General features: G+C 50.2%; 1 protein-coding gene across 5 annotated transcripts in view; it reads right to left on the bottom strand.

Annotated features, from left to right (window-relative positions):
- Positions 1-4940: 4940 nt before the first annotated feature.
- TOR4A (torsin family 4 member A) overlaps positions 4941-24134 on the bottom strand; it is a 42656-nt gene continuing 23462 nt past the window's right edge. For 3 of the 5 annotated variants that reach the window (XM_039507164.1, XM_039507163.1, XM_039507165.1), the window contains one exon: positions 4941-9150. In XM_039507164.1, coding sequence (XP_039363098.1) covers positions 7833-9113 — 1281 coding nt within the window. In that variant the 5' untranslated portion in view covers positions 9114-9150 and the 3' untranslated portion in view covers positions 4941-7832. Of the gene's footprint in view, positions 9151-10810; positions 10839-21584; positions 21628-24134 lie in introns of those variants that run through there. The other 2 variants (XM_039507166.1, XM_039507167.1) reach the window with 2 other exon arrangements.

Below are 24134 nucleotides of genomic sequence, written 5' to 3'. Positions count from 1 at the left end.
TTTCTGATTACTCAGCCCATGTGAATCATCAACCTGCCGCCTGGAAGGCTGGCTGCCTCCTCCCCTGGCATAGCGTCTAGCTCAGGAATTGTCCTGTCTCAAGTTAAAGCCTTCGCGGAGCATCCCAAGGTGCAGGCCGGAGGAACCTGGAGATCCTGTGGGAGGCAGGGCTGGAGGAGAAGTGAAAGTCCACTGGGAAAGGTGAGGCTCCAGGGCTGGGCTCCCGCTGAACCTGTTCCAGCCCGTCCTTTCTTCCGCACGGCTCTGGAGTCACACAGAGCGTTGCCTTATGGGACTGTCTGGCTCTGGCTTCTCTACACCTACCCTGGCTGCTGCCCTTGGTCTCCAGTTGTCCTGCCCCGGATGCACCTTGTGGAACAAAAGGGTTTGGCTGCGCTGCAGAGGCAAGGCCCAAGCCCACAGATTTGCCACTAGCGCGAGAAAGAAAGTCCTGCCCTGACCACCCCTGCGTCGGTATCATTACGCTGGCGCCCCAGGCGAGACGCCTGTGAGCTGGCGGAGGCTGTACGCGCTGACCAGCTACCCAAGAGAAGAAATAACCAGGGAATGTTGTCGTTTTTCAAACTCACAAACCGTAGCCCCGGGTGGTGCCACCCCGCCCACTGCCAGGGCCTGGGTGGCAAACCGCCGAGGAGCCAGCCAGTGGCCAGCGCAGCAGTAGCCGAAGCAGCGACCTTCAGCCACTCAGAGAACTGTCTGCAGTGTAGACTGGACTTTCTCCACCCTACACTGATTGGCTGTTTGCTCCAACTCACCCCGCCACATACACACACACCTGCCCCTCCTTCTCCTTCCTTCCCAGCCCTGTCCCCTTCTCCACCCTTCCCTTCACTTGTCTTTCCATGGAGCTGATCCCCGCCTAAGTAAACCTTCCCCCCAGCAAACATTGTGCTGCTGTTTGCTAGGGAAGGGGCAGGTTTCCTTTGCTGCCACCCACTGTTCACCCTGCTGGTGCATTCCACCCTTCCCCTGCCCTGTGTCCGTCTGAGCTGGTTAGATTGTCAGCGCTTCAGGGCAGGGACCATTGGCTACTCCATTTCTGAACAGCGCCTAGCACAACGGGCCCTGGTCTTGGTCCTTTTGCACCACCATTAAGAACAGAGATTGATAATGAGCTCCTGAGGTTAATGGGCTAACGACGCACATAGCTTGGTGGGGCTGACTCATCCGGACCGGAAGTATGTTTATATTGTGTTATAAATAAATATGTACCTAAATAGCAGCTATTCTCCACTGCCACTCAACCTAGCCAGCAGCCAGAGGCTGACGTCGGAGCACAAGTGGGTCTGAAAGAGGGTTATGGGTTAGTTTGTGTGTAGGGGGTCGCGGGGACGAGTGTATGGAGCTGTTTGTGGGAGACCAAGTGGGTGAAATGGAGGGATGGGCTGAGTAATGTGCTAATAGATGGAAGAAGGAAGCAGGCAGCAGGCGTGTTATGAAGGTGAGAACAAGTCTCCTGAAATTGATGCAGTGGGAAATGGGGAGCCAGCAGGAGCCAAGTGATCCAGTGACTTGCAACTGGAGAAAGAATCCAGATCTTGAAAAGCTCGAGCTGAACCTTTAACCATCCTCCCTCCACACCAGGCAACATTTCCACTGGCCAGTAAAGTGCGTCCTGGTCAGATTCTGCCCTGAAAGCAAAGGAGTGAAACCAGGCCCATCCGTTCGAACCGCAGCTGCAGTAATACCATGTGCCCGTAGCTGGGCTGTACAAGTCATTCCTCAACAGGGCGACCGAGCCCTCCCCCCCGGGGCTGGTCCAAGCCACTCCCCGAGCCCCCGCCCTGCGTGGGGCAGGCCGGGCTCGGGCTAGCAGGGATGCACATACTGGATCGGGTGACCATATTCCCCAAAGGCTGGGGCTGGTGTCGCTGCTTGCTCAAGCCCTGTGTGCCCCCTGCCTGAGCCCGGTCTCCCCCCAATGAGGCTGCCATTGCCACTTGCCAGCTGATCACGAGCAAACAGGACAAGTGCCCACCTTTGCCAAAAGAGTCAGGCAGGCCGGGGAAAGGACCTGGCCTGGCCAAAATGGGCCGTATGGTCACCCTGTTCCTCAGTGACCTGCACATAACCGGTCAGTTATCTCAGCCCGGGGTCTAATGGATGAACTCCCAGCTGAATGCACACAGGCAGCTCAGTGACCGCCGGAAAGGAAAAGCAGAGAGGAGGCTTAGTGAGGGCCCAGCGTTTTCACCTGTACAACAGTCGAAGCTCAGTGTTCTGAACACCTCGGGAATGGTGGTTGTTCGTAACGCTGAACAAAACGGTACGGTTCTTTCAAAAGTTTACAAATGAACATTGACTTAATACAGTTTTGAAACTTTACTATGTAGAAGGAAAAATGCTGCTTTTAACCATCGTAATTTAAATGAAACAAGCAGAGAAATAGCCTGCTTACCTTGTCAAGTTGTTTTCTTAAAATTTTCCCTTTATTTTTGTATTAGTTTATGTTTAACCCAACACTGTACTGTATTTGCTTTTTTTTGTCTTGCTGCTGCCTCATTGCGCACTTCCAGTTCCAAAGGAGGTGTGTGGCTGACCATTAGTTTGTAACTCTGGTGTCTGTAACCCCGAGGTTCTACTGTAGCACTTTACTCATGGTGACTAAATAACAACCAGTGCTCCGCACTCCTATAGTGCCTTCCATCGGGGAACCACAGTGTGATTTACAAACATTAATGCCTCTGAGCTGCGGCTGTACCATTATCCCCATTTTACAGAAGGGAAGCTGAGGCTCTGAGACAGGCAGTGACTTACTCAAGGTCACACAACGTGTTCATGGTAGAACAGGGGTGGGCAAACTTTTTGGCCTGAGGGCCACATCTGGTTATGGAAATTGTATGGCAGGCCATGAATGCTCATGAAATTGGGGGTGGGGCTGAGGGCTCCAGCTGGGGGTGCAGGCTTTGGGGTAGGGCTGAGGTGCATGAGGGTGCCCTGGGCTGGGACTGAGGGGTTCAGAGGGTGGGAGGGGGATCAGGGCTGGGGCAGGGGGTTGGGGCACAGGAGGAGGTCAGGGCGTGCAGGCTCTGGGCAGCACTTACCTCAAGCAGCTCCTGGACAGCAGCATGTCCCCCCTCCGGCTCCTACACGGAGCCGCAGCCAGGCGGCTCTGCACGCTGCCCCATTCGCAGACACCCCCCCCTGCAGCTCCCGGAAGCAGCAGCATGTCCCCACTCCAGCTCCTAGGCAGAGGCATGGCGCCAGCCAGGTGGTTCTGTGTGTTTCCCTGTCCGTAGGCACCACTCCTGCAGCTCCCATTGGCCGCGGTTCCCACCAATGGTGTGGGTGAGTGTGCAGAGCCCCCTGGCTGCCCCTATGCATAGGAGCCAGAGCGGGAGCATGCCGCTACTTCCAGGAGCCATGCAGAGGCACAGCTCATGCGGAGCGGGGCAGGCCCCCAACCCTGCTCCCCAGCAGAAGCTCAAGGGCCAGATTAAAACGTCAGATGGGCTGGATGGAGCCCGCAGGCCGTAGTTTTCCTACCCCTGTGTAGAACCTAAACAAGAACAGGGGTTGCCTGATTCACAGTGCTCCAGCCACTCATGCTCTCCCTCTAATCACCTAATGGGAAAGTGAGGCAGGGAAGAGACCAATTGTATACTGGTCAAGGCATTCACCAAAAAACCTGGGATCTGGGCTTAACTGCACAAAGACAAAGAAATCCACCATTCAAATGAAAAATGCCGAATGACGCTCCATCTACAATGTGAACCTTGGCTGCACTGCATTCTGCATGCAGGCCTGGCTGGTCAGCTCGTGCCAGAGCCCAGGGGAGAAGAGGGGCCGGGGTTCCAACAGAGGGAAGAACGATGGGGTGGTGTGCTAGGTGTATGTGGAGGAGACAGAGAAGAGCAGTGAGGGAGTGGAGTTGTCCCAATGGAGTGTGTAACAGTAAGAATACCATGCTGAGGCCACAGGCTAGGGTGGCAGTGGTGGGTGGAGCAGAGCAGTGGGGAAACTGAGGCAGCAGAGAGATCAGCGGAGAAGCAGTGGTGGCAGATGAGGGAATTGGAGGGAGCAGTGATGGGGGATGGGGCTGCTGGGGCAGCAGAGGGGATGGGCGAGGGGAAGAACCAGGAAATGTGAGAAGGTAGCAGTGTGTCTGAGAGTGCTGTGTGGGCTCGGGGTAGCAGTCCAAGCATGGGCCAAGGGTAGCCGGGGCCAGGCACTGAGGTGGCGAATGTAGCAGGGGGTTCTCTCAAGGAGTGAGACAGTGGAGTGGGGTAGCGGGGGCAGGGAAGGGAGTCGGGTACCAGATGGAGGGAAGGCTGAGGCGGCTGGGGGTTGGGACTGTGTGTGTGGGGGGGGAGATGAGGCAATAGGGGTGTAGTAGTGGGCAGTAGGGGTGAGGTCTGGGGGAGCATCGGGAGGCAGCAGGGGGAAGCCATAGGGCAAAACAGACATGGAGTGAAGTTGCAGAGGGAGCAGTGTGTTGGGGGGATGCCTCCTACAGGCGGCAATAGCTTGTTGTCCTGTCAGGGCTGATGGAGACAGACACACGAACCACTGACTTTTTTTCTTTAAAGGGAGTTATTATTATGGTTGAATCTCAGAAAGTTCCTACTGTGCTTGCTCCAGATTTACAGAACAGCTGCCAGAGAGTGAGCCCTAAAAATTCCAAACCCTGCATGGTGATTTCCGAGTGCCGGCGAGTGAGTATCAGTCTTGGAAGGGCAGCTGGGCTGCATCTTTCACCATGGAGAGGTGACCAGCTCCTCGTGAATCCCAACACTTGAGCTAAAAGCAGCCCTGGCGGTCAGTCCTTAGCCAGAGCCAGCCTCTTTGTAAGGTGCTTCCGGACAACAGACACACACCATGTCTCATGCTCATTCACTGGAGCCAATGAGAAAAAATCCCTCTTGTTGAAATCAAAGGGACAGGATCAGACCCAGAACTTCCATTGAAACGTACAGCTGGGTAAAACTTTTGGTTGGAAACTTTTTTGTTTCTTTGTTTTGCTGATAGCTGCAGATTTGCATCAACTGAAACATTTTGTGAATTTGTGTCAAATTGACTAAACTGTTTTGTTGAAAAGTCCCTCCCTCCCTGGAAGAAAAATGAAAGCATCTTGTTTTGACATTTTCCAAATGAAATATTTTGGGGGTTTGATTCAAAATGACTTTTCTTTTTGAAATTTACTTAGAAAATTTAAAAAAAAAAAAAAAGGATCCAAACCATATTTTGATACATATTTCAGAATGTCCACACAAAAAAATCCATTATTCACATAATTCCAATTAAATCAGTACAAACAGGATTGGCCTATAAAAAAGTCACCAACACCTTTGCTTAATTACATGCTATTTTCATCAATTCTTCCACTGCACATGAATGTTCAAGGAGAGTTAACGGTACAGGAAGTGAGAAGACAACAAACTGATTTTGAGCTAGACGGAGACGCAGAAAGCTTAGACAACAGACAGTATTTCTAATTGGGGGAATATTATAAAACCTGGAATGCCAAGGTGTACATTTCGTTGAAACTTTGCATGTACCAGCTTTCCAAGCTAGGGTTACAGCAGGGCTAGAACAGGGTTTTATAATGGAAACTGGTTGCAACCTTTACCAGCAGAGAGGTGACTGTTGCTCCATAACAATGGCATTATCATATTTTTCAGTGCTGTTTCCTCTCCTGTTCCTCCTGCAACTTAATATTTTTGTTTTTGATGGCTGCTGCCCAGTGAGTACGGGTTTCACAGAGCTGTTCCCATGATGCCCAGCGCCTGTTCTGGCGTCGTTTTCGAACCCAGCAATGTGCACGAACAGTTCAAAATGCACATTACCTTGCATCTGTGAATTCCCATGTAAGGGCTCTCTAGATAATCAGTGCTGTAAATCGTACTCAGAAACAAACAAGCAGCAGCACTTATACCAAAGGTCACATGTGGAAAACCTTAACAAGCAGGCAGCTGCATTCTCCTCTAGCTGATGCTTCTGAGTAGTCTTCAAGGGTAGTCCCAAGAAAAGTGCATTGCAGGAATCTAGCCTGGAAGTGACAAAGGCACAGTCTGCCTCAGGTATAAAGGGCTACAACTTCTAAGGCAACCAGAGATGGTAGAACGTATTCCAGGAGACTGCTGTTGCCTGGGAATCCAAGAGCAGCCGTGGAGAAAAAGAACCCAAGAATGTATCATTCTGACACCAAGGGTCGGTGGGTAACAGTCACAGTCTGCACCCGCTATTCCAAATGTTTCCCTTACCTGCCAGCATCATCTCCAGCCTGGCTAGACTGATCCTCAGCCAGTTACCCTTCATCGCAGGTCCAGCCAGACCCTGGAAAGGCAGAGATTGCCTATTCCGAATGTGAAGACAAAGTGAGACCCAGCTAAGCATGCTGATGAGTCTGTCACCCCAAATGTCTCCCCATCTCCCCCGCATTAAATCCCTTCTGCCGTGTACATATACTGGGGGATTTAGTCTCATCTCCTAGACTTGCTGACTCATCACCAATGAATGAACTGCTAGGTACGTGTGTATGAGGGACGCAATACGACTGGAGGCTGTCTACACAGCAATGTAAGCCTCGGGTTAGTAGGGCTCGAGTCAGCTGACCTGTGTCAGGGAACACTGGGCTTGAGTGTCTACGTTGCATTTTAACCCTAGGTTAAGGATTTTCTGACCCGTGCTCAAACCTAGGGCTCTGGCATCCACACTGCAGTGCCCAGAACTTCGACCTAAAATGAAGGTATCAGAGGAAAAACATGTATCAGAGGGGCGGCCGTGTTAGTCTGGATCTGTAAAAGCAGCAAAGAATCCTGTGGCACCTTACAGACTAACAGACGTTTTGGAGCATGAGCTTTCGTGGGTGAATCCCCACTTCGTCGGATGCACTTTGCTGGTTTTAGAGGAAAAACACACCCCCACCCAACCCTGCCCGGCTGCTGCTGGCTGCAGGGCGGTAAAGTGCATGGCCAGGGCTTGGGGTGAAGCATGCTCCAGCACCTCCCAGCAATCCCCTTACCCTGGCTCCTGCCTCACCGCAGGAGGCAGGGATAAGGGATCCCCAGGAGGCTGTGGGGAAGTTTGGGGGCTGGTGCCTACTCACCACCCTGACAGTGCACACAGCCCAGGTGCCCAGGGAGGGCCAGGAGCAAGGCACAGAGAGCGGAGCAGGACCGAGCTGCACAGAGGGCGAGTGGCAGAGCTTTCGGCTCAGCACGGTCGGCAGAGGGATGACCCCCAGGAGCCACCTCCCACCTGTCAGCTTTGCTCCCTGCTCCAGGCACACTCCGCGCAGCAGCGAGGAGGAGCAGGAACAGGGAGCGCGCTCTGCCAGGCAGGAATGATGCCGCCGGGAACTCTGGGATACACCCAGAGGACTTCCGGACCCCAATCAGGTTGGGGCCGCGTACACACAGGAAAGCAATAGGGCTCGGATCCTCCAGCCCTGCAGGGTCCTAGGTCCTTGGATCTGGAGCCTAGGCTAGCACATTTACAGTGTGGACACAAGGGGCTTTGGCTTGTGCCCGGGCTCAGACCCGGCCTTAAATTGCTTTGCAGACATATCCTCAGGGAGAGCTCCTGGCCTTAGTCAACAGGGGATTATTTGCAGGACAGTGGGAGTTCAGTGACTCAAGTCCGATAAATCAATAGGAGAACAGAGCTCATCTTAGAAGAGGTGACAGCTGCTGTCCTGCCTCCTGGAACCCTCTTATAACGTGGTCACTGGGACAGCTTCGTATCTGTCCCCTTGAAGAAATGCATCTTGGGCCAAAATCTGCTGTCAGTCATGCCAGCGTAGAGCCAGGCTATCTCCACTGAGTGCAAAGTGCCGAGAACAGGATTTGGCCTCTTATTTATGGTTGCTGCTACAGCAGATTGACTTTGGCTCCGACCTGCTTGCAGCCAGTTATGGCATACTCCCTGCCTCCTGTAGTGTAATAGCTGAGCTGGCTAGCTAAATTCTCAATATGGCTCTGATCGGGATACAGCCCTTCCCGCATCATCTCCTCCAAGATGCAGTTTATGACATGACTCTTCTCCAGCAGACCAAATGGGATGATGTCAGCAGACTTCCAAAGAGGGTGGAAGTGGGTCAGAATAGGCTGGATAATGTACAGCAGTTCTTCTGTTTTTCTTTGCTGGTGCAGAAGGTCACTGGAAACATTCTGGAGGGCAAACGACGTGATTTCACTGCCCCCTACGTTGCTTATTAGAATGTAGATGGCATTGAGGAACTCGTTGGTCTGGTTCGGTTGGAAGAATCTGCTGAGCGTATCCAACAGGACTGGAGACATGAGCTCAACCTCATCCAGAATAAACAAAGGTATCTTCTCTTCTATCTCTGCTCTGGTGACCATCTCAGAAATCTTTTCAGACAAATCCGATTGGCAAGCAGGAGTAGCCTCCTTGTTTGGACAGTGGTGCATCACAAAGTACTGAAGCACAAAGTCATTGTCCATGACTGAACGGAAGTGTTTAGCCAGCAGCCATCCAACATGGCTCTTTCCGACCCCAGGTGGGCCATTGAAGGAGATCACTAATGGCTTGTTGTGTATGTGGGTGGCCAGGTAGTCTTTCAACAATTCCATAATTCTGTCCACAGCCACCTTCTGCCCAAATACTTCCCGGTGCAAGGTTTTCTCCAGCCCATCTAGGTCATACTTCTGAAGGTTGTCATCCAGATTCTCAATAGCATTTAGTATTTGGAAGCAGATGATGCCAATGAGCAAGAGAAGGCAGCGCTTTGCTTTACTCTTTTGCTCTGTTGGAAGGTACTTTTTGGAGCTTTCTGGATACAACACCACCCTGGACTTCCTGCGGGTCTTCTTCCGTTTGTATTTATTCACCATTGACTGGTCCACAGAAGTGTCAAAGGTGAAGTACTGAGAATTGTCAAAAGTGGCTTGATTAAAGAGGGACATCGAAGGGTTATACAGGTTTGTTCGGCTCAAGGAAATCTGCCTTTGAAGAAGCCTAGTTTGGACCAGCTCTGGAGATTGTTCTCTGGGAAGGTTCAGATGTAGGCGACTTTTCTTCAGGAACTGGACTTTTCGTCGCAGACGGACGACTGCCCGCATGGGAGAGGAAAGCAGAGAGATCCTCTTGGGAGCCGTGGGCGTCTCGGTGTGGGGCTGACTTCCGTCCATCTTGCTTTCTTCTTATAAACCATTCAAAGTGTCCTCTCTAAAAAACACAAAGACAGTGCGAAAATAAATGTACAGAAGAGCAAGAGGTGACTTGATCATGGTGCATAAATACTAGGCTCTTTTATCTAGCAGAGCAAGGCAGAACAAGAACCAATGGCTGGAAGTTAAAACCCAACAAATTCAAATCAGAAAGAAGGCACACGTGTTTAGCAGTGCGGGTGATTAACCACTGGAACTATCCACCAGGGGCAGTGGTGGATTCTCCGTCTCTTTCATGAAGATGCTTTAGCCACACACAAGTAATCGGGCTCAATACAGAGGCAACAGGGTGAAATTCTATGGCTGTTGAGCTCAGGCTAGATGGACTAATAGTCCTGTCTGGCCTGAAAGACTGTGGATATTGAGAGAGAGAAGCTGTTAGAGGTGCACCCGCTCAGCGGCCGTGTATCAATCTAGGTAACGTTATGGCCCCCGTCACTCTGAGCACCCATCAGGCATTACTGAACTTGTCCTCACAACACCCTGTGAGTAGGGAAGTGCTATTATCCCCATTGTACGGATGGGGAACTGAGGCCCAGAGAGATTAAGGACCATAGTTTGCAATGAGCTCAGCACCCACTATCATGGCCAGTTGTACAGAAGAGCTCACTGCCCATTTAGTGCCTGAAGTAAATGGCCAGATTTTCAGAAGACCTGAGCATGCTGGGTGCTGAGCTGTTCTGAAAACTTGGCTCCAGTGATAGATGCTGAGCACTTGAAAACTGGACTCCGTGTAACTCACCCAAGGTCACACGGGAAATCTGTGGTAGAACTACCAACTGTGTCCAGATCACCTGAGTTCCACCATTCCTCGGCTAGATACAACCATACACACACACAAAGAAAGAAAACGCAGGACATACACAAGCAAACATACTCCACACACTGAAAGGGAGAAACATCTAGATGTACGAACCCACATGCGTGTGCGTGCAGACAGACAGACACACACACACATACAAATAGAAGCTGTTGGACATACAGAGAGAAGCTTATAAATGTTGGAGCTGTGAAAGCTAGTTGACAGCTAAGGTGCCAGTAGATGGTACTCAGCAATATGTAGAACAGGTCCTGGATTTTGCAGGATCAATAAAACTTGTCGTTGTGCACTGCAGATAGCTCGGGATATTAACTCGTAACATTAGACCACACCTTAAACACCAATATATGAGTCACTGGGAAGATCAATCCAAACACAGGAACACTTTACACTGCCCAGATCCCTGCCCTGGACAATCCACAGACCTCTCCACAGTGATACACTTTCCTTTCCAGCAGCAACTCAGGAGGATGTTAAACAGGAGTTACAAAAATAGAGGTTTTAAAATTTTTTAATGAGTAGGTCCAGAAAATTTATATCCAAGAATTTTTAAAGAGCTGGCCAAGGAGTCCTCTGGACTGTGAAAGTGGATTTTCTATAAGTCTGGGAACACTAAGTAGGTTCCAGAAGACTGGAAGAAAGCTAAAGTTGTGCAAATATTTTAAAAGGGGAAATGGGATGATCCAGGTAATTACAGGCCTGTCAGCCTGACGCCGATCCTGGACAAACTAATGGAGCAGCTGGTATGGGACTCAAATAATATTAACAATTCAAAGAGCATAATATAATGAATGCCAATGAACATGGGATTATGGAAACCAGATCCTGTCAAACTAACCTTATATCTTTTTTTGGTAAGATTACAACATTGGTTTATAAAGGTAATAGTATTGATGTAATACACAGACTTCGGTAAGGCATTTGACTTGATCCCACATGACACTTGACACCTTGATTAATAGATTAGAATGATATAAAATTAACACATTAAATGGATTAAAAACTGGCTAACTGATAAATCTCAAGATGTAATTGTAAACTGGCAATCATCATCCAGTCTAGGGGGGTCTCGCAGGGATCGGTTCTTGGCCCTGCGCTGTTTAACATTTTTATCAATGCCCTGGAAGAAAACACGAAGTGATCACTGATAACATTTGTAGATGACACAACAATTGGGGGAGTGGTAAATAACAAGCTCTCAGGAACTGAAAAGATGTCCGAGCAAAAAGCAGCTAGGAAAATCCTCACCTGACCGTGGGAGACCAGAGCCAGCGTTGCCCTACGCAGTGACCTGCCAGTGGATTAGGAGTGGACAGGGATGACAAATGGAGGCAGGGCATCATTCCCCAGCTAATAGGCAGCCATCGGGGGTGTCTCCTATTGAGCTCTGACAGGCATCACTTGTACAGTACATCAAATTCAAGTGATCACCTTTCACCCAGCAGGATTCCCAGGCTGTCGGGGCTCCTTCACCCACCACTGACATGCAACCACCGCTGGGATGAGATTGCAGCAGCCACCCTACACCAATTCTCGTTTGCTCCCATCCGGGGGTGAGGACTAACCTCCCACAGGTACTATGGTGGGAATGTAGCTGGGTAAAGTGCAACTGCCTCTGCTGAGAAACAGCCGAGATGCGAGAGCCACAGGCCTCAAAACGCCCACAGGAGACAAGGGCTTTGCTGGGACGTTTCATCATAATCTGCTCCCTATCCCTGGCCTTCACCTCCAAGGCATGAGCGCCCTGGGCCCTGCCTGAGCCCTACGCCCTCAGCACAGATAAAATACATGGGGCTTAGCTTCGCCTGTGGCACGAACCTTGCCCGGGCAGGCGGCAGGTCACTCGCCCCCTGCCCCCAGCCAGGCACCGCGCCCGCCGCCCCCCTGCAGGCCACTCGCCCCGCCCCAGCCAGGCGCTGCACCGCCGCCCCTGCAGGCCACTCGCCCCTGCCCCCAGCCAGGCGCCGCCCACCGCTCCCTGCAGGCCACTCGCCCCCGGCCCCCCAGCCAGGCACTGCACCCGCCGCTCCCCTGCAGGCCACTCGCCCCCGGCCCCCCCAGCCAGGCACCACACCCACTTCTCCCTGCAGGCCACTCGCCCCAGCCCCCAGCCTGGCCCCGCGCCCGCCGCCCCCCTGCCGGCCACGCGCCCCCCGCCCCCCAGCCAGGCGCCGCACCCGCCGCTCCCCTGCAGGCCACTCGCCCCCTGCCCCCCCAGCCAGGCACCACACCCGCTGCTCCCCTGCAGGCCTCTCGCCCCCTGCCCCCCCGCCAGGCACTGCACCCCCTGCCCCCCAGCCAGGCACCACACCCGCTGCTCCCCTGCAGGCCACTCGCCCCCAGCCCCCCAGCCAGGCGCCGCACCCGCTGCTCCCCTGCAGGCCACTCGCCCCCGCCCCCCAGCCAGGCACTGCACCCCCTGCCCCCCAGCCAGGTGCCACACCCGCTGCTCCCCTGCAGGCCAGTCTCTCCCAGCCCCCCAGCCAGGCGCCACGCCCGCTGCCCCCTGCAGGCTGCAGGTCACCCAGGCCTAGCACACGTGCACCTGCGGGAAGCAGTGGGGCCTAGGAAAATGCTGCCCGGCTGCACCATCTAGTGGCCGGTGGTTTCCAGTGGCGCCCACGGGCCAGCAGGGAGCTCACCGGGCAGCGCAGAGCCAGCAGCCAGGCACGGCGAGGAGCTCACCGGGCAGCGCAGAGCCAGCAGCCAGGCACGGCGGGGAGCTCCTGCACTGCCTGGGAAGGGCCCGCAGCCAGGGCCTGCCGAGGCTGCACTGCCAGAGGAGAGCCTGGCGGGGTGGTACTGACGGAGGTTGCATGGAGGCTGCCTGGGCCACCGTCCGCCCAGCCCAGCCTGCGGGGACTGCCAGGCCGCCAGCCTCCCCCGCCTCGGCTCCTGCCCAGCCCAGGGGGCCTCACTGCACCAGCAGCCCGAGCGCTGGCCTTGGCTGGCCATCTCCACCCTTGGCCTGGTTCCCCTGTGGGAGCCCTGGAGCCCAGTTCAGCGCAGGGGTGGCAGACGCACCTGAAGGCCTGGGGAGCGCCCTGGGATGGAGAACTGCTGAGGGGCGCCCCATGGGAGGAGCAGCAGCCGCAGCGTGTGCAGGGGAGCAGGCGAACTGCCAGAGAGTGTCCTGGGGTGACGGGCAGGTGCAGCAGCCAGGGGAAGTGGGGCAGGGGAACCTGGCTCCAGCCCCACTGGAAGCAGCAGAGTGGGGAGCAGAACCCTAGAAGGGAAGATGGGCCCCAGAGGGAGGGAGAGCGAGGAGACTGGGCAGATCAGCCACGAGAACCTTGGCCCAAGTAGTGGGTGGCCAGGGGCTCCCCCTCCTCATCTGACCCCTTCACTCACCGAGCAGCAGATGTTTCTTCCCCCTTCCCAGACCATGCACCTGGAGGAAGTAACTCCACAGGGAGGGTATTTAACTCTCCACCCCCTTGTCAGTTCTTGGCCTAAGCTGAGGCTGCCACAAAAGGGGCCAGTTAGTGCCACTCGTGATGACCTTGTAGACACAGACCCCAGAGGCCAATGAATGGTGGAAAAGAGAGTCTCCATTACGCATCTCCACCCTCTCACTCAGCCTGCTGGTCCCCCACAAGCGCTTTGCCAGGGCAGCAAGTACGTTTGCTTTTTGCCGTCTTTCCATTTCGTTTGTAGAAGCCGGAAACATCTAAGCCACCTCTTGGTAAACGATTTATTCACGAGGTTTTCGTTTCGCTATCGTGAGAGTAAATCATGAGTCATTCACCACAAAACAAATTAAAAGGCAACAAAACTGCACGTAGGGACAGTAAGCAATGAGTAATTCTGCCCAGTTCTCTGCTTCCAGCTGGCCTCGCTCCAGTTACTCCTCTACTTTCTTCAGGCCTAGACATCACACAGGTTAAATACAGCTTAAGCAAGCCGGGGGAGTGAATTCATTCTCCCCCTTTCCTTCTGTGTGGAGTACTCTGCTTTTCGAATAGTTGAGAGTTCCTAATTATTCCCTGGATAGTTCTGACTGTTAGATGTGTCACCGTAACACGAACTTTGTTAGCCCTTCGTCACTACAGCTGAGATCCTGCAAACTCTGTGCCCGAGGGAGTCTGAGGAACCATGTCACACAGACCTGTAGGAGGCACTTATATTGCCAGCCCCAAATGTTCAAAAATCATGACTTAGGTCTACCAAAAATCCCAGGGGTGGCTTTAAAATCATGGAGAGTATGTGCAAATAATAGCCGTGGTGTTCTTTTCATTTGCCTTTTTGAGCCTTTAGGGGGCGTCGGAGTCACATTTTGACGCTTTCTCCACATCCAGGAGGGCTGGAAACTAACTTTTTCTCTAAGACTGAAGGCTGAAATAATTGCATATCCCACTTGACTCCAGGAGCTGGGGCTTTAAGGAAACAATAATTACCATGAGACTCAGGACAAAATCACAAGAGTTGGCAACACTGAATATTTATTACCATGAAAGCGAGTCTATGGAACTTGTGTTGGATAATGTCACCTTTAGGACTTTGCCAGAAGTAGCAGAACCCGTTAGGTCAGATGCCGATGAGTAACCAGGGAAACGCCATGGGACAAGCCAGGAAGTGAAAGTTATTAAAGCTAAGTGGTCCGGAAAGATCCTATTGGGCGTGCGCAGGCTCCTAGAGATGCCTAGAAATGGAGGCTTCCCTGCGCGGGCACAGGGACCTTTCAGCTCAGCTTCACTCTTTCCTCCCCATCTCACAAGCTTTGGGTTTGGATGGCTCCCCGTGAGCAAGCGTGCAGGGGAGGGGACAAGCTCCATCACTAAGGCTCCAGCCAGAGAATCTCAGACTGTCTTGCCGTGTTTCACCAGGAACTCAATGGTACAGGGAGAGCCTGGAGAGCCCCCGGTCCTCCACAGCATGGCTCCCCGTCAGGCCTTGAGAGGGGGGTGAAGAGCGGATCGCACTACCTGGAGGTGCTGGGCCTTGGATCTCACCATTAGTCTGCCATCCTGTGTCGCTGTGTCCCATTCGCTTTGCACTTTCTGTTAGCAGAGACCTGGCGCTGCCCTTACCTGGCTGGCTGAGTTAAGAGGAGTATGCCATGGCCAGGGGTAACGGCTGTAGTGCTGGGCGTGTGGCTTGTGTGCATTTGCAGGCCATGGTCCATAAACAGATGTCAGCATCCTAGAGAGGGAGATTTTCATGGAGACAGAGGTAGACCTGACTTGGATGCAATATGCTTCTCTTGCATAAAGAAATGGTTTCTGCTCCTGCCTTACAGCTGGGGAATCACAAAGTTAACTGTACGGGACTGGGGGAAATGTTCTCTTCCTAAGGGTATGTTTACACTACCCGCCGGATTGGCGGGTAGTGATCGATCTATCGGGGATCGATTTATCGTGTCTAGTGTAGATGCGATAAAATCAATCCCCAATCGCTCTGCCGTCGACTCCAGAACTCCACTGCGGCGAGAGGCGGAAGCGGAGTCGACGGGGGAGCGGCAGCAGTCGACTCACCGCCGTCCTTAGGGCCAGGTAAATCGACCTAAGATACGCCGACTCCAGCTACGCTATTCGCGTAGCTAAGTTGCATATCGTAGGTCAACTCCACCCCCAAGGGTAGACCTAGCCTAAGTAACACCCCCCACAAAAAAAACATGGCACTACCATGCCATTTGCTACCATCCCTCTGCTGGTGTGTTCTACCCCTTTCCCTGCCCTGGGTCTGTCTGGTCTATTTAGACTGGAGGCTCTTCAGGGCAGAGGCCGTTTACTGCTCTGTATTTGTACAGCACAGAGATTGATCGGGGGGTGCTTGATCTGCAAGGATACTATGTCCCCATGTGGGATTTGCCATGAGGGTGAAAAGGATGATAGCACAATGGGACCCCATTCTGAGGTCGCCCATCGGTACTACCGTCATAAACACAATTGATAATAGTGCCCAAATTATTCTATGATAGACATTTCTAAACAAATTCATAGTAAAACTAACACTAAATAAGCCAGGAACTCAGTACAAATTACCCAGCATTGCTACAGCTAGTTTGTTCTTATACTTCACTACTTAATTGGTTTTAATGTCAAAACTCAACATTTCAATAAAATTTTCCCCAACGTTGTACTGAATTCACTAATAAATAATGAGCCTAGCAAGCAAAACCAACCACCACGCAATCAATCGTAGCTTTGACACATGCTCTGCAAAGAAAACTGCAGTCATAAGTACGCAAAGCAAACCAGAAATCTCCTATCAGAGTAGCTCTGTGATCAAAGTGATGATAAAAGTTCTGTCACTCTATAGTTTTTAAACTATGCCAGTTAGCCATACTCTGCGTCGGAGAAGTTAAATTAGACACTGTGACAAAACTGCATGAGCTCTACCTCCATTGCAGCTCCTCCGTTACAATCCCCGTGGAACTGCACTGACAATCCATTATGGAGCTTTGCTATTACTAAACATGCTGTTATTAATATCGGTGTCATGCTCTACGGCCTCAGTCATTTCATTGAATGAGGCACTATCCAAATGTGTAGTAAACATCAGTCCCTGCCTCCCAGCGGCTACAAGTTCAGAACAAGACACAACAGACAGTTGAGTAACAAACAGGCCAGGGAAAGTCAATGGGAGTTAGGTACTTTTGAAAATCCCACTAGGCACCTATCTGCCTCTTTCGGTGCCTAAACACCTTTGTGAATCTGGCTCCAGACTCTTGCAATTTTTACGTTAAAACAGCTCCTTTGCAATATTTTTATTCATTTGCATTTTTCTGTCACCCTATATCTGCCAAACAAAGCCACCTAGCACAACAAACATCCATACGTAGGTAAATTTGGACATTGGCTCCTTCAACAGGTAAAGTGGCCAGGTGCCTAGAAAGTCCAGTCGAAAAGGGGACCTGACAGCATCCGGTGAGTACTACTGACCAGACACCCAAAGTCCAGCTACTGCGGGTGGGGGAGGTGCCGGATCATCACCCACGCCAGCCCCTACTCAGACAGGGCTGCCTCCTACCTGCGTCGGGCAGTTGCAGCTCCCAGCCCCGGCTCTGCGGGTGAGTCTCTCCTGACCCAGGTTCAGGGTGGAAAAGCAGCAAGTGATTGGAGGAGGGGAAAAAAAGAAGCAAATGGGGGCAGTGCCTTGGGGAAAGAAGTGGGGCAGAGGCAGGGCCTCAGGAGGAAGAGGCGGGGAAGGGGTGGGGTCTCAGGGGGGAAGAGGCGGGACGGGGGAGGTTCAGGCACGTCTGCTGAAGTGTCCATTTTTAAATATTACAAAGTTGGCAACCCTGTCAACAGGCAGGATAATGAAATGTTTCCGAAATTAACCTATGTAGAAAACTGCTCACTTCTCTGTCAGTGAAAGCAACGGAGAAGGGAATGGAGGTTATGACTTCACACTAGAAAAGGAGCTATTATGTGACTGTCGGCACCGGGGATTTTCGGAAAGTGCTATCATCAGTTCAGCTGAAGCAGTGGTAGCGCTCAGGAGAGCCCCAGGGTGGACAGCACCGTCTCTGCTTCTTGCATTTTTATCATCATGTTAACTAAACCTGCCGAAACGGAAATGAACAGTTTTCCAAGGATGTCTTCAGGAAAATGCAGAATTCGATCCCAAAATGAGACTATACTGGCCATTCTAGGGAAAAAACAGTGGTTGGTAGAGCTGGCTGGAACATGGAACTTGTTGAAAACTCAAAAAATTGAGAGCCTTTGACTGAAAACCAAAAGTCTGGGAAAATCTAAACAAAATATTAAGTTTCATATCAGGACAACTCGAATCAAAATGTTTCAGTTTATTGAACTGAACTCAAACATTTTATTTCAAGGCAATTTGACAATGAAGTGTGTCTGCCTGCATTGACATGGGCAGTGTCATTTGGATGCCTCCTGCTCCCATTCAGCTATCTGGGCTGGGCTCCCATTTCCCTCGATGTACCATCATTCTGAGGACATGTTGCAGAACATCATGGAAGTCACATGTCTGTGGTGCCTCAACGTCCTCCTGAACTGCCACTGAGCCTCATGGGAGTTGTAGTCAGGCCAGGGAGTCTGGCCCAGAGCAGAGAATGGGCACGAGGCTCCCAAAGTACAGCTCCCATGAGGCTCTGTGGCCGTTCGGGAGGACATGGTTTAGCATCAGCCGAAATGCACCATTTTGATTCGGGAATGTTGGAATCGTTTGGTTCGCTCAGACCGGTCTACGTAAAATGTCTTGATCTTTCCAGATGGAAAGTTTCCGGTTTGGGCCAACACTTTTGCAGTTTTTGGATGTTTGGTTTTTCAAGGAAAAGTCGGCATTTTTCACGCAATGCAAACACTAATGCAAATATTAGCAACGATCAGAATTAGAACAAATCGGCAGCTGATTCCAGGGTGGCAGAAGGGAGAGCAGAGCCAGATGGGAGGCCATCCAGGGCTGAAGGAGAGGAGAGTACAATCAGGCAGCAGTTGCCAATAGCTTCCTCTGTGAGCTTAGAGCAGGGGTCGGCACCTTTCAGAAGTGCTGTGCCGAGTCTTCCTTTAGTCACTCTGATTTAAGGTTTCGCGTGCCAGTCAGACATTTTAATGTTTTTAGAAGGTCTCTTTCTATAAGTCTATAATATATAACTAAACTATTGTTGTAAGTAAAGTAAATAAGGTTTTTAAAATGTTTAAGAAGCTTCATTTAAAATTAAATTAAAATGCAGAGCTCCCCAGACCCGGGCAGTGTGAGTGCCACTGAAAATCAGCTTGCGTGCCGCCTTTGGCATGCGTGCCATAGGCTGCCCACCCTTGGCTTAGAGTGACGGAGAGGAGGGAGGGGAGGCGGGAGTTGGAGACAGCTGCGGTAAAGGCAGTTTTTCTCATATGGGGGACACTAGAGCTGGCTTGGTCTTTTGGGGAAAGGAGTCAGAGGAAGAGAGTGGGGGAGCATGACTGAGCAAGGGGGAAGAGAAGAAAGGGGAGTCAGCAGCAGGGATGGACGGGGCTGAGGAGACAGCTGGAGGGGACCGACCGTAGGCAGGTGTGCTCAGAGTCATTGGCAGGGGAGACGGGGTAAGAGGTGAGGAGGGGGTGGAGGAAAGTCAGACTGTGTCTCGTCAAGACTGAAGGTCAGCCAAATGGTGGGCAAAGACGGGGGTGATGGGAGAGCGAATAAGAGATGGCACTGGTAGGTGTAGGACAGTGACCCTCAGGGCCCAGTGAACCAGGGTGGGAGGCTGATGCTCCCCCAAACCCAAACAAAGTTATCCCTTCCCCAACTGAACAAGGAGGATCCTCCCCTTTCCCCACCAAATGGGGACAAGAGCCGGGCCCCTCCCCCAGCTACCAGTCAGACCGAACCTTCCAAGCATCTAGATGTGTCCCATCCCTCTGACAGCCGAACATCTCTACACTCTGGCTCTGGTGGCACCAGCTTTGCTTCCTGCCCAGCTGTGAACTGAAATGCTGCAAAGGTCTGTCAGCCACGGGGCCTCCTAGCCCCACTGCATCTCCTCCCTAGAGCAGGAAATAGCCCAGCAGGCCAGTGCAAAGACACCGTTACAATCACAGAGTTTGGCCACTGGGGGTTAAGCTGCCGTTTCGGTCCCTGGCAAGGAGCAGAACTGGCCCTGCGGGGACAAAGTTGGAAGAATGTGGCCCCACACAGTGAGCGCAGCAGTCTGGGGAGAGCGAGACACCAGCTGGCCCTGGGCCCAGAGCACTCGTTGGGGGCCCTTGGAAAAGAAAAAGGCAACTCCGAGAGCGAGCAGGAAGGGGTGGGGAGAACAGTTACCAGGGAGCTTTTTCTCTGGGTCTCACTGGGAGAACTTCACTCCTGGTCCCTGCCTGCAAGCCAATGGAGCAGCAGCAGCAGCACAGGCCGGGTAAGCAAGGGACTCTGTAGCCGCAGACTTGCCGGCTGTCCCCTTCGTACTAACACAGCTGTCTAAAAAGACTTGGCCAGGGAGAAAAAAGGAAATGACAAGAGGGAGTGGCCCCTATCTCCAGCGCTTCCTTCTCCCCGTTGCACCGAGACCTTATCTATACCCTATTCTGCAGCTGTGTTTGCTGCTGGCCTGCTCCCGTTCTCTGCAGCATGGACAGCGTAGTCCCATGCTGACGGCTGCAGACAGGCTGCACCGTGTTTTACTCCTGTTCTCTGAGCTGTTCGGAAGCAGGTCAGAAATAGCCTGTCGCTAGCAGTGTCCCCTCACGGGTACCAGGAGAGATGCAGCCATGACGCAGAGCAGCGTGCGAACGGGGAGTGGGGGCAAGAGACAGGCAACATTATTGCCTCCATCTAGAGGCACTGGAAAATAAACAAGAACAAATGCTTCCAAGTTCAGCTCTGCTGCTGCTGCAGCGGCACAACGTTCCGGGCAGCCAGGTGCCTCCGAAGCCACTTTCAGGTAGGCAGCCATCCGGAAAGCACAGCAGCAGGGCGGGCCTGGGCCTGCCTAGCACAGCAGAGCGTGGGGAAATGGGGCAGCTGCCGCAGAACATTAAAAATTACCTGCCCTGAGCACAGCCTGAGGGGAAAGGGGCAAGTAGGGGAAGCCAGACAGAGCACATAGTAATGCCAGACTGCATCAGCCCCATGGGCCATGTATCCTGTCTCCAGCAGTGGCAGTACCGGATACGCCAGAGGAAAGTGTAAGGAATCTGGCACCAGTCAGATACAGGATGATCTCTCTGCTCACTTTAGGGCACCTCCTAATCCCACATAGGTAGAGGTTGGTTTAAGGCAAGAAGCATGAGGTTTAATAACACCTCCAAAACTTGTTAGCATGAACTATGACAAAGCTGGGTAGTCTCGTGAGTCAGAGAACTGCCCAATCCCTTTTTGAAATGACAGCTAGGGGAGGGATTGCTTAGTGGTTTGAGCATTGGCCTGCTAAACCCAGCGTTGTGAGTTCAATCCTTGAGGGGACCATTGAGGGATCTGGGGCAAAAATCTGTCTGGAGATTAGTCCTGCTTTGAGCAGGGGGTTGGCCTAGATGACCTCCTGAGATTCTAGTCTATATATTTTAAGCATTAAGTGTCATTATAGCAGTTATATAGCACGAATTAGCCTGTACCTTTGTTATAATCCTGTTCACATATGCTAAGTATCCCATAACACCTAGCGTTAGCTGAGGTAAGCTTTGGCTTCAGTAGATAGGGAAACTGTCAGTATCAGGACATACAGTTGTTTCCTTATAGCAACAGAAAGGGAGTTACTCTCACAAATCTATTTATATTGGTACAGGCCTAGGAAGTGTCTTCATGCCCCTTAGTATCTGGAATGCATGTACCCAGCACAAAGATAAGAGTGTGCCGTGGTGCATGCTGGGTTCAGAACAAAGATAAGCAGTCCACCGTGGTACCAGAGAAATAAGATACAAAGCTAATTGGTTGAATCAAGTTTCAAATGACGCATACGGTACCTTTTACTGGTAAGCATGTAGGGTATAAAACTATGGCTTTAGAAGTAACTTTGGAGCGCAAACCTTCTGCATAAGTGATAGTAACATCGCTGCAAAGGACAGCTCCTCAGACACGGGAAGCATACGGAACCTTTTTCCTGTGCCATGTTAATAAACCCGACTGACAGGTTATTTGGTCTCTGGAGTAAATTTTATAATGAACCAAAGTGTGGTCAAGCAACTCACTATACAATTTATCAAGAGTGCAATCTTCCATGGACTTACCTAATTCTTTTTTGAACCCTCTTATACTTTTGGTCTTCACAACATCCCCTGGCAACAAGTTCCAAAACCTCCTCTATAGACACCTGAATCTGGGACAGTTCCACTGATTTGTCACCTAAAGAGAATGGCTCAGGTGTGGGACTCTCCCTCACATCCTCTGCAGTGAAGACTGATGCAAAGAATCATGTTGGCGTCTCTGCAATGGCCTTGTCTTCCTTCAGTGCTTTTCTACCACCTCAATCATCCAGTGGCCCCACTGATTGTTAGGCAGGTTTCCTGCTTCTGATGTGCTGTAAAAAAATTAATTGCCGATCGTTTTTGAACATAGGTCCATGTCTAAGGCCCAAGAGGCCACCAAAAGGGCCATCCAGAGGTGCCAAAGAGGCCAACAACATCCAATATCCATCTCCCCCAGAGGGAAGTCCAGCTCCATCAATGATCATCTCTCACTCTGGCCATATCTCTCCCCCTCATCAAGCCACCAGGCTGGATCCCAGCTTCTGACACATCCCTTCCCATAGCCCCTTTTTTTATTATAGCCACTTATATATCCCATCCCTCTTTAAACAGTTCCACAGTCCCAGCCTTCCTAACCTTCTAAGAGAAGAAGAAGAAGAGTTTTTATTTTATATTGAAGCTAATCTTTTTATTTATTTTTAACCTGCTTTATATTAATTATCTTTTAATGACCATTTTATTTTGTATTTTTATAAATTCTTATTATCTCTTAAATATATACTCCTCTTCCATACACTTTTCCAAGCTTCTTTTCTTTTTCCCTCAGTCCTCTCCTCTCTAATCTTTCTCTTCCTAGCCCCTTTAATCTTTCCTCTCTTTTTTCTAGTCCTTTTCTATCCCTTTTCTATTTTTTTTGAGGTTTTCTTTGTTTTTTTACATCTTTATACGAGGAGGAGAGTTTGAGTGTACACATGACAATAATATATATTGTATATATTCTGTTATATATTCTATATCCTTATTATACTTCTATTTAATATCTTTTTTCTTTTTTATTCTATCCCCTTTTTTCTGATTTTCCACATCTGAGGCTTTTCAGACTCCAAGATCACACTTTTCAAGATCTCTTCAGGACCATCATATCTCCCACGTTGTATGTTGTTAGTTGTATTGTTATTTTTCCAATTTGCATTATTTTTGTTACATTTTCCATTTTTATTTCCAATTTGCCATTTCATTGTTGCATCATTTCTTTTTTTTTTTGTTTTTTTTTAGTTTTTTCATTTTTCTTAGTTTCTTTACTCTTTTCTCATTTTGTATCATCTGCAAAACTCTTTAGTCCCTTAGTCACATTATTCCAATTCATTTATGAATAAATTGAATAGATCATTGATAGGATTGATTGAAAGGAATTCCCCTAGATTCACCTCCTTGAACACCCCATTTTACCAAATTACCACTTCCTTCCCTTCCTTTGTTTCCAATCCTTTAACCTTCCTTCCCTTTCAGTTTCCTCCCTTAATGAAACCCTTCCTTTTTTTTGAGGGACCTTGTCCTTTGGTTGTCAAAGAAGTACCTGTCAAAGGGTTTCTGGGTTTCTGGACCACCATTGTCCCTATGTCCAGAAATCCCCATGTTTCCAAGACCCCTTCGGCCCCTTTAAAGAACTCTATGAGTTTATTTAACCCGATTTTAAATAATAAAAGTAATAATTGGATAATATACAAATCTCCTATAATAGGAATCTCCTAGAAGATCTCCTAACCCTGAAAGGAATGCTGGTTCAAATTTTCTCCCCATTTTTTTTTGGCCCACCAATCCATTTTGGCCCTCGCCCCTGAACTCCTCCTCGGCCCTTGAACTCCCCTCCACACCCTCCCACATGTTTGCCAATCATGTCCCTCTATTTTTTTCCTGTATGTGTTAATTTTATTCTTGCAATTTTATTTTTTTACTCTTTGCGGTCTACAATTGCATTACCTAGAAATATCACACCCGGGATATGCCCTAGACTTTTTTTTAATTTTCATAAGTTAAATTAACTTATTTAAAGGACAGTAATGAAAACTTTAGTTACGAGTAGTTAGTTTATTTTTTAGTTTAGTTAATAGTTTTCTTTTTTGTTTTCTTGTCCCAGTGTGTGTTCCAGGTGAATTGAGTTGTTAATGTTTGATTTAAAAATGTATTATTTATCAATTCATTGTCCTCTTTCTCCTGACAGTCAATCCTTGACAGTTCCCTCAGTCACTCACCTACAAAATCTCAGCTCAGAAACATCCTCAACCTGACATCCTCAGTTTCTCATTTAGTTTAGCCTCTCTTCCTTTTTTTTCCTTCTTTTTCCTTCTCCTTTATTTGATTCCTTTTCCCACTGGTTGTTTAGCAGGCTTCTGCTTCTTTTTTACTTTCTTTGCTTTTGATTTGTTAAAAAGTTTTTTTGGTTTACCTTTCTTTTTTTTTTGGCTTTTCTTTCTATATTACACTCTTCTTCTTTCTCTTGCATTGTTGTGCTTTGTTTTTTTTGTTTCACTCTTTTTCACTTTCTTTTTTTTCTTTTTTTTTTTTTCTCTTCTTTTTACATTTTTTTTATTT

The sequence above is a fragment of the Mauremys reevesii genome, linkage group 19 (genome assembly GCF_016161935.1).
Source record: "Mauremys reevesii isolate NIE-2019 linkage group 19, ASM1616193v1, whole genome shotgun sequence".
Taxonomy (NCBI): Eukaryota; Metazoa; Chordata; order Testudines; family Geoemydidae; genus Mauremys; species Mauremys reevesii.
Note: the sequence above shows the minus strand (reverse complement) of the source record. Positions and strands in the feature narration are given on the sequence as shown.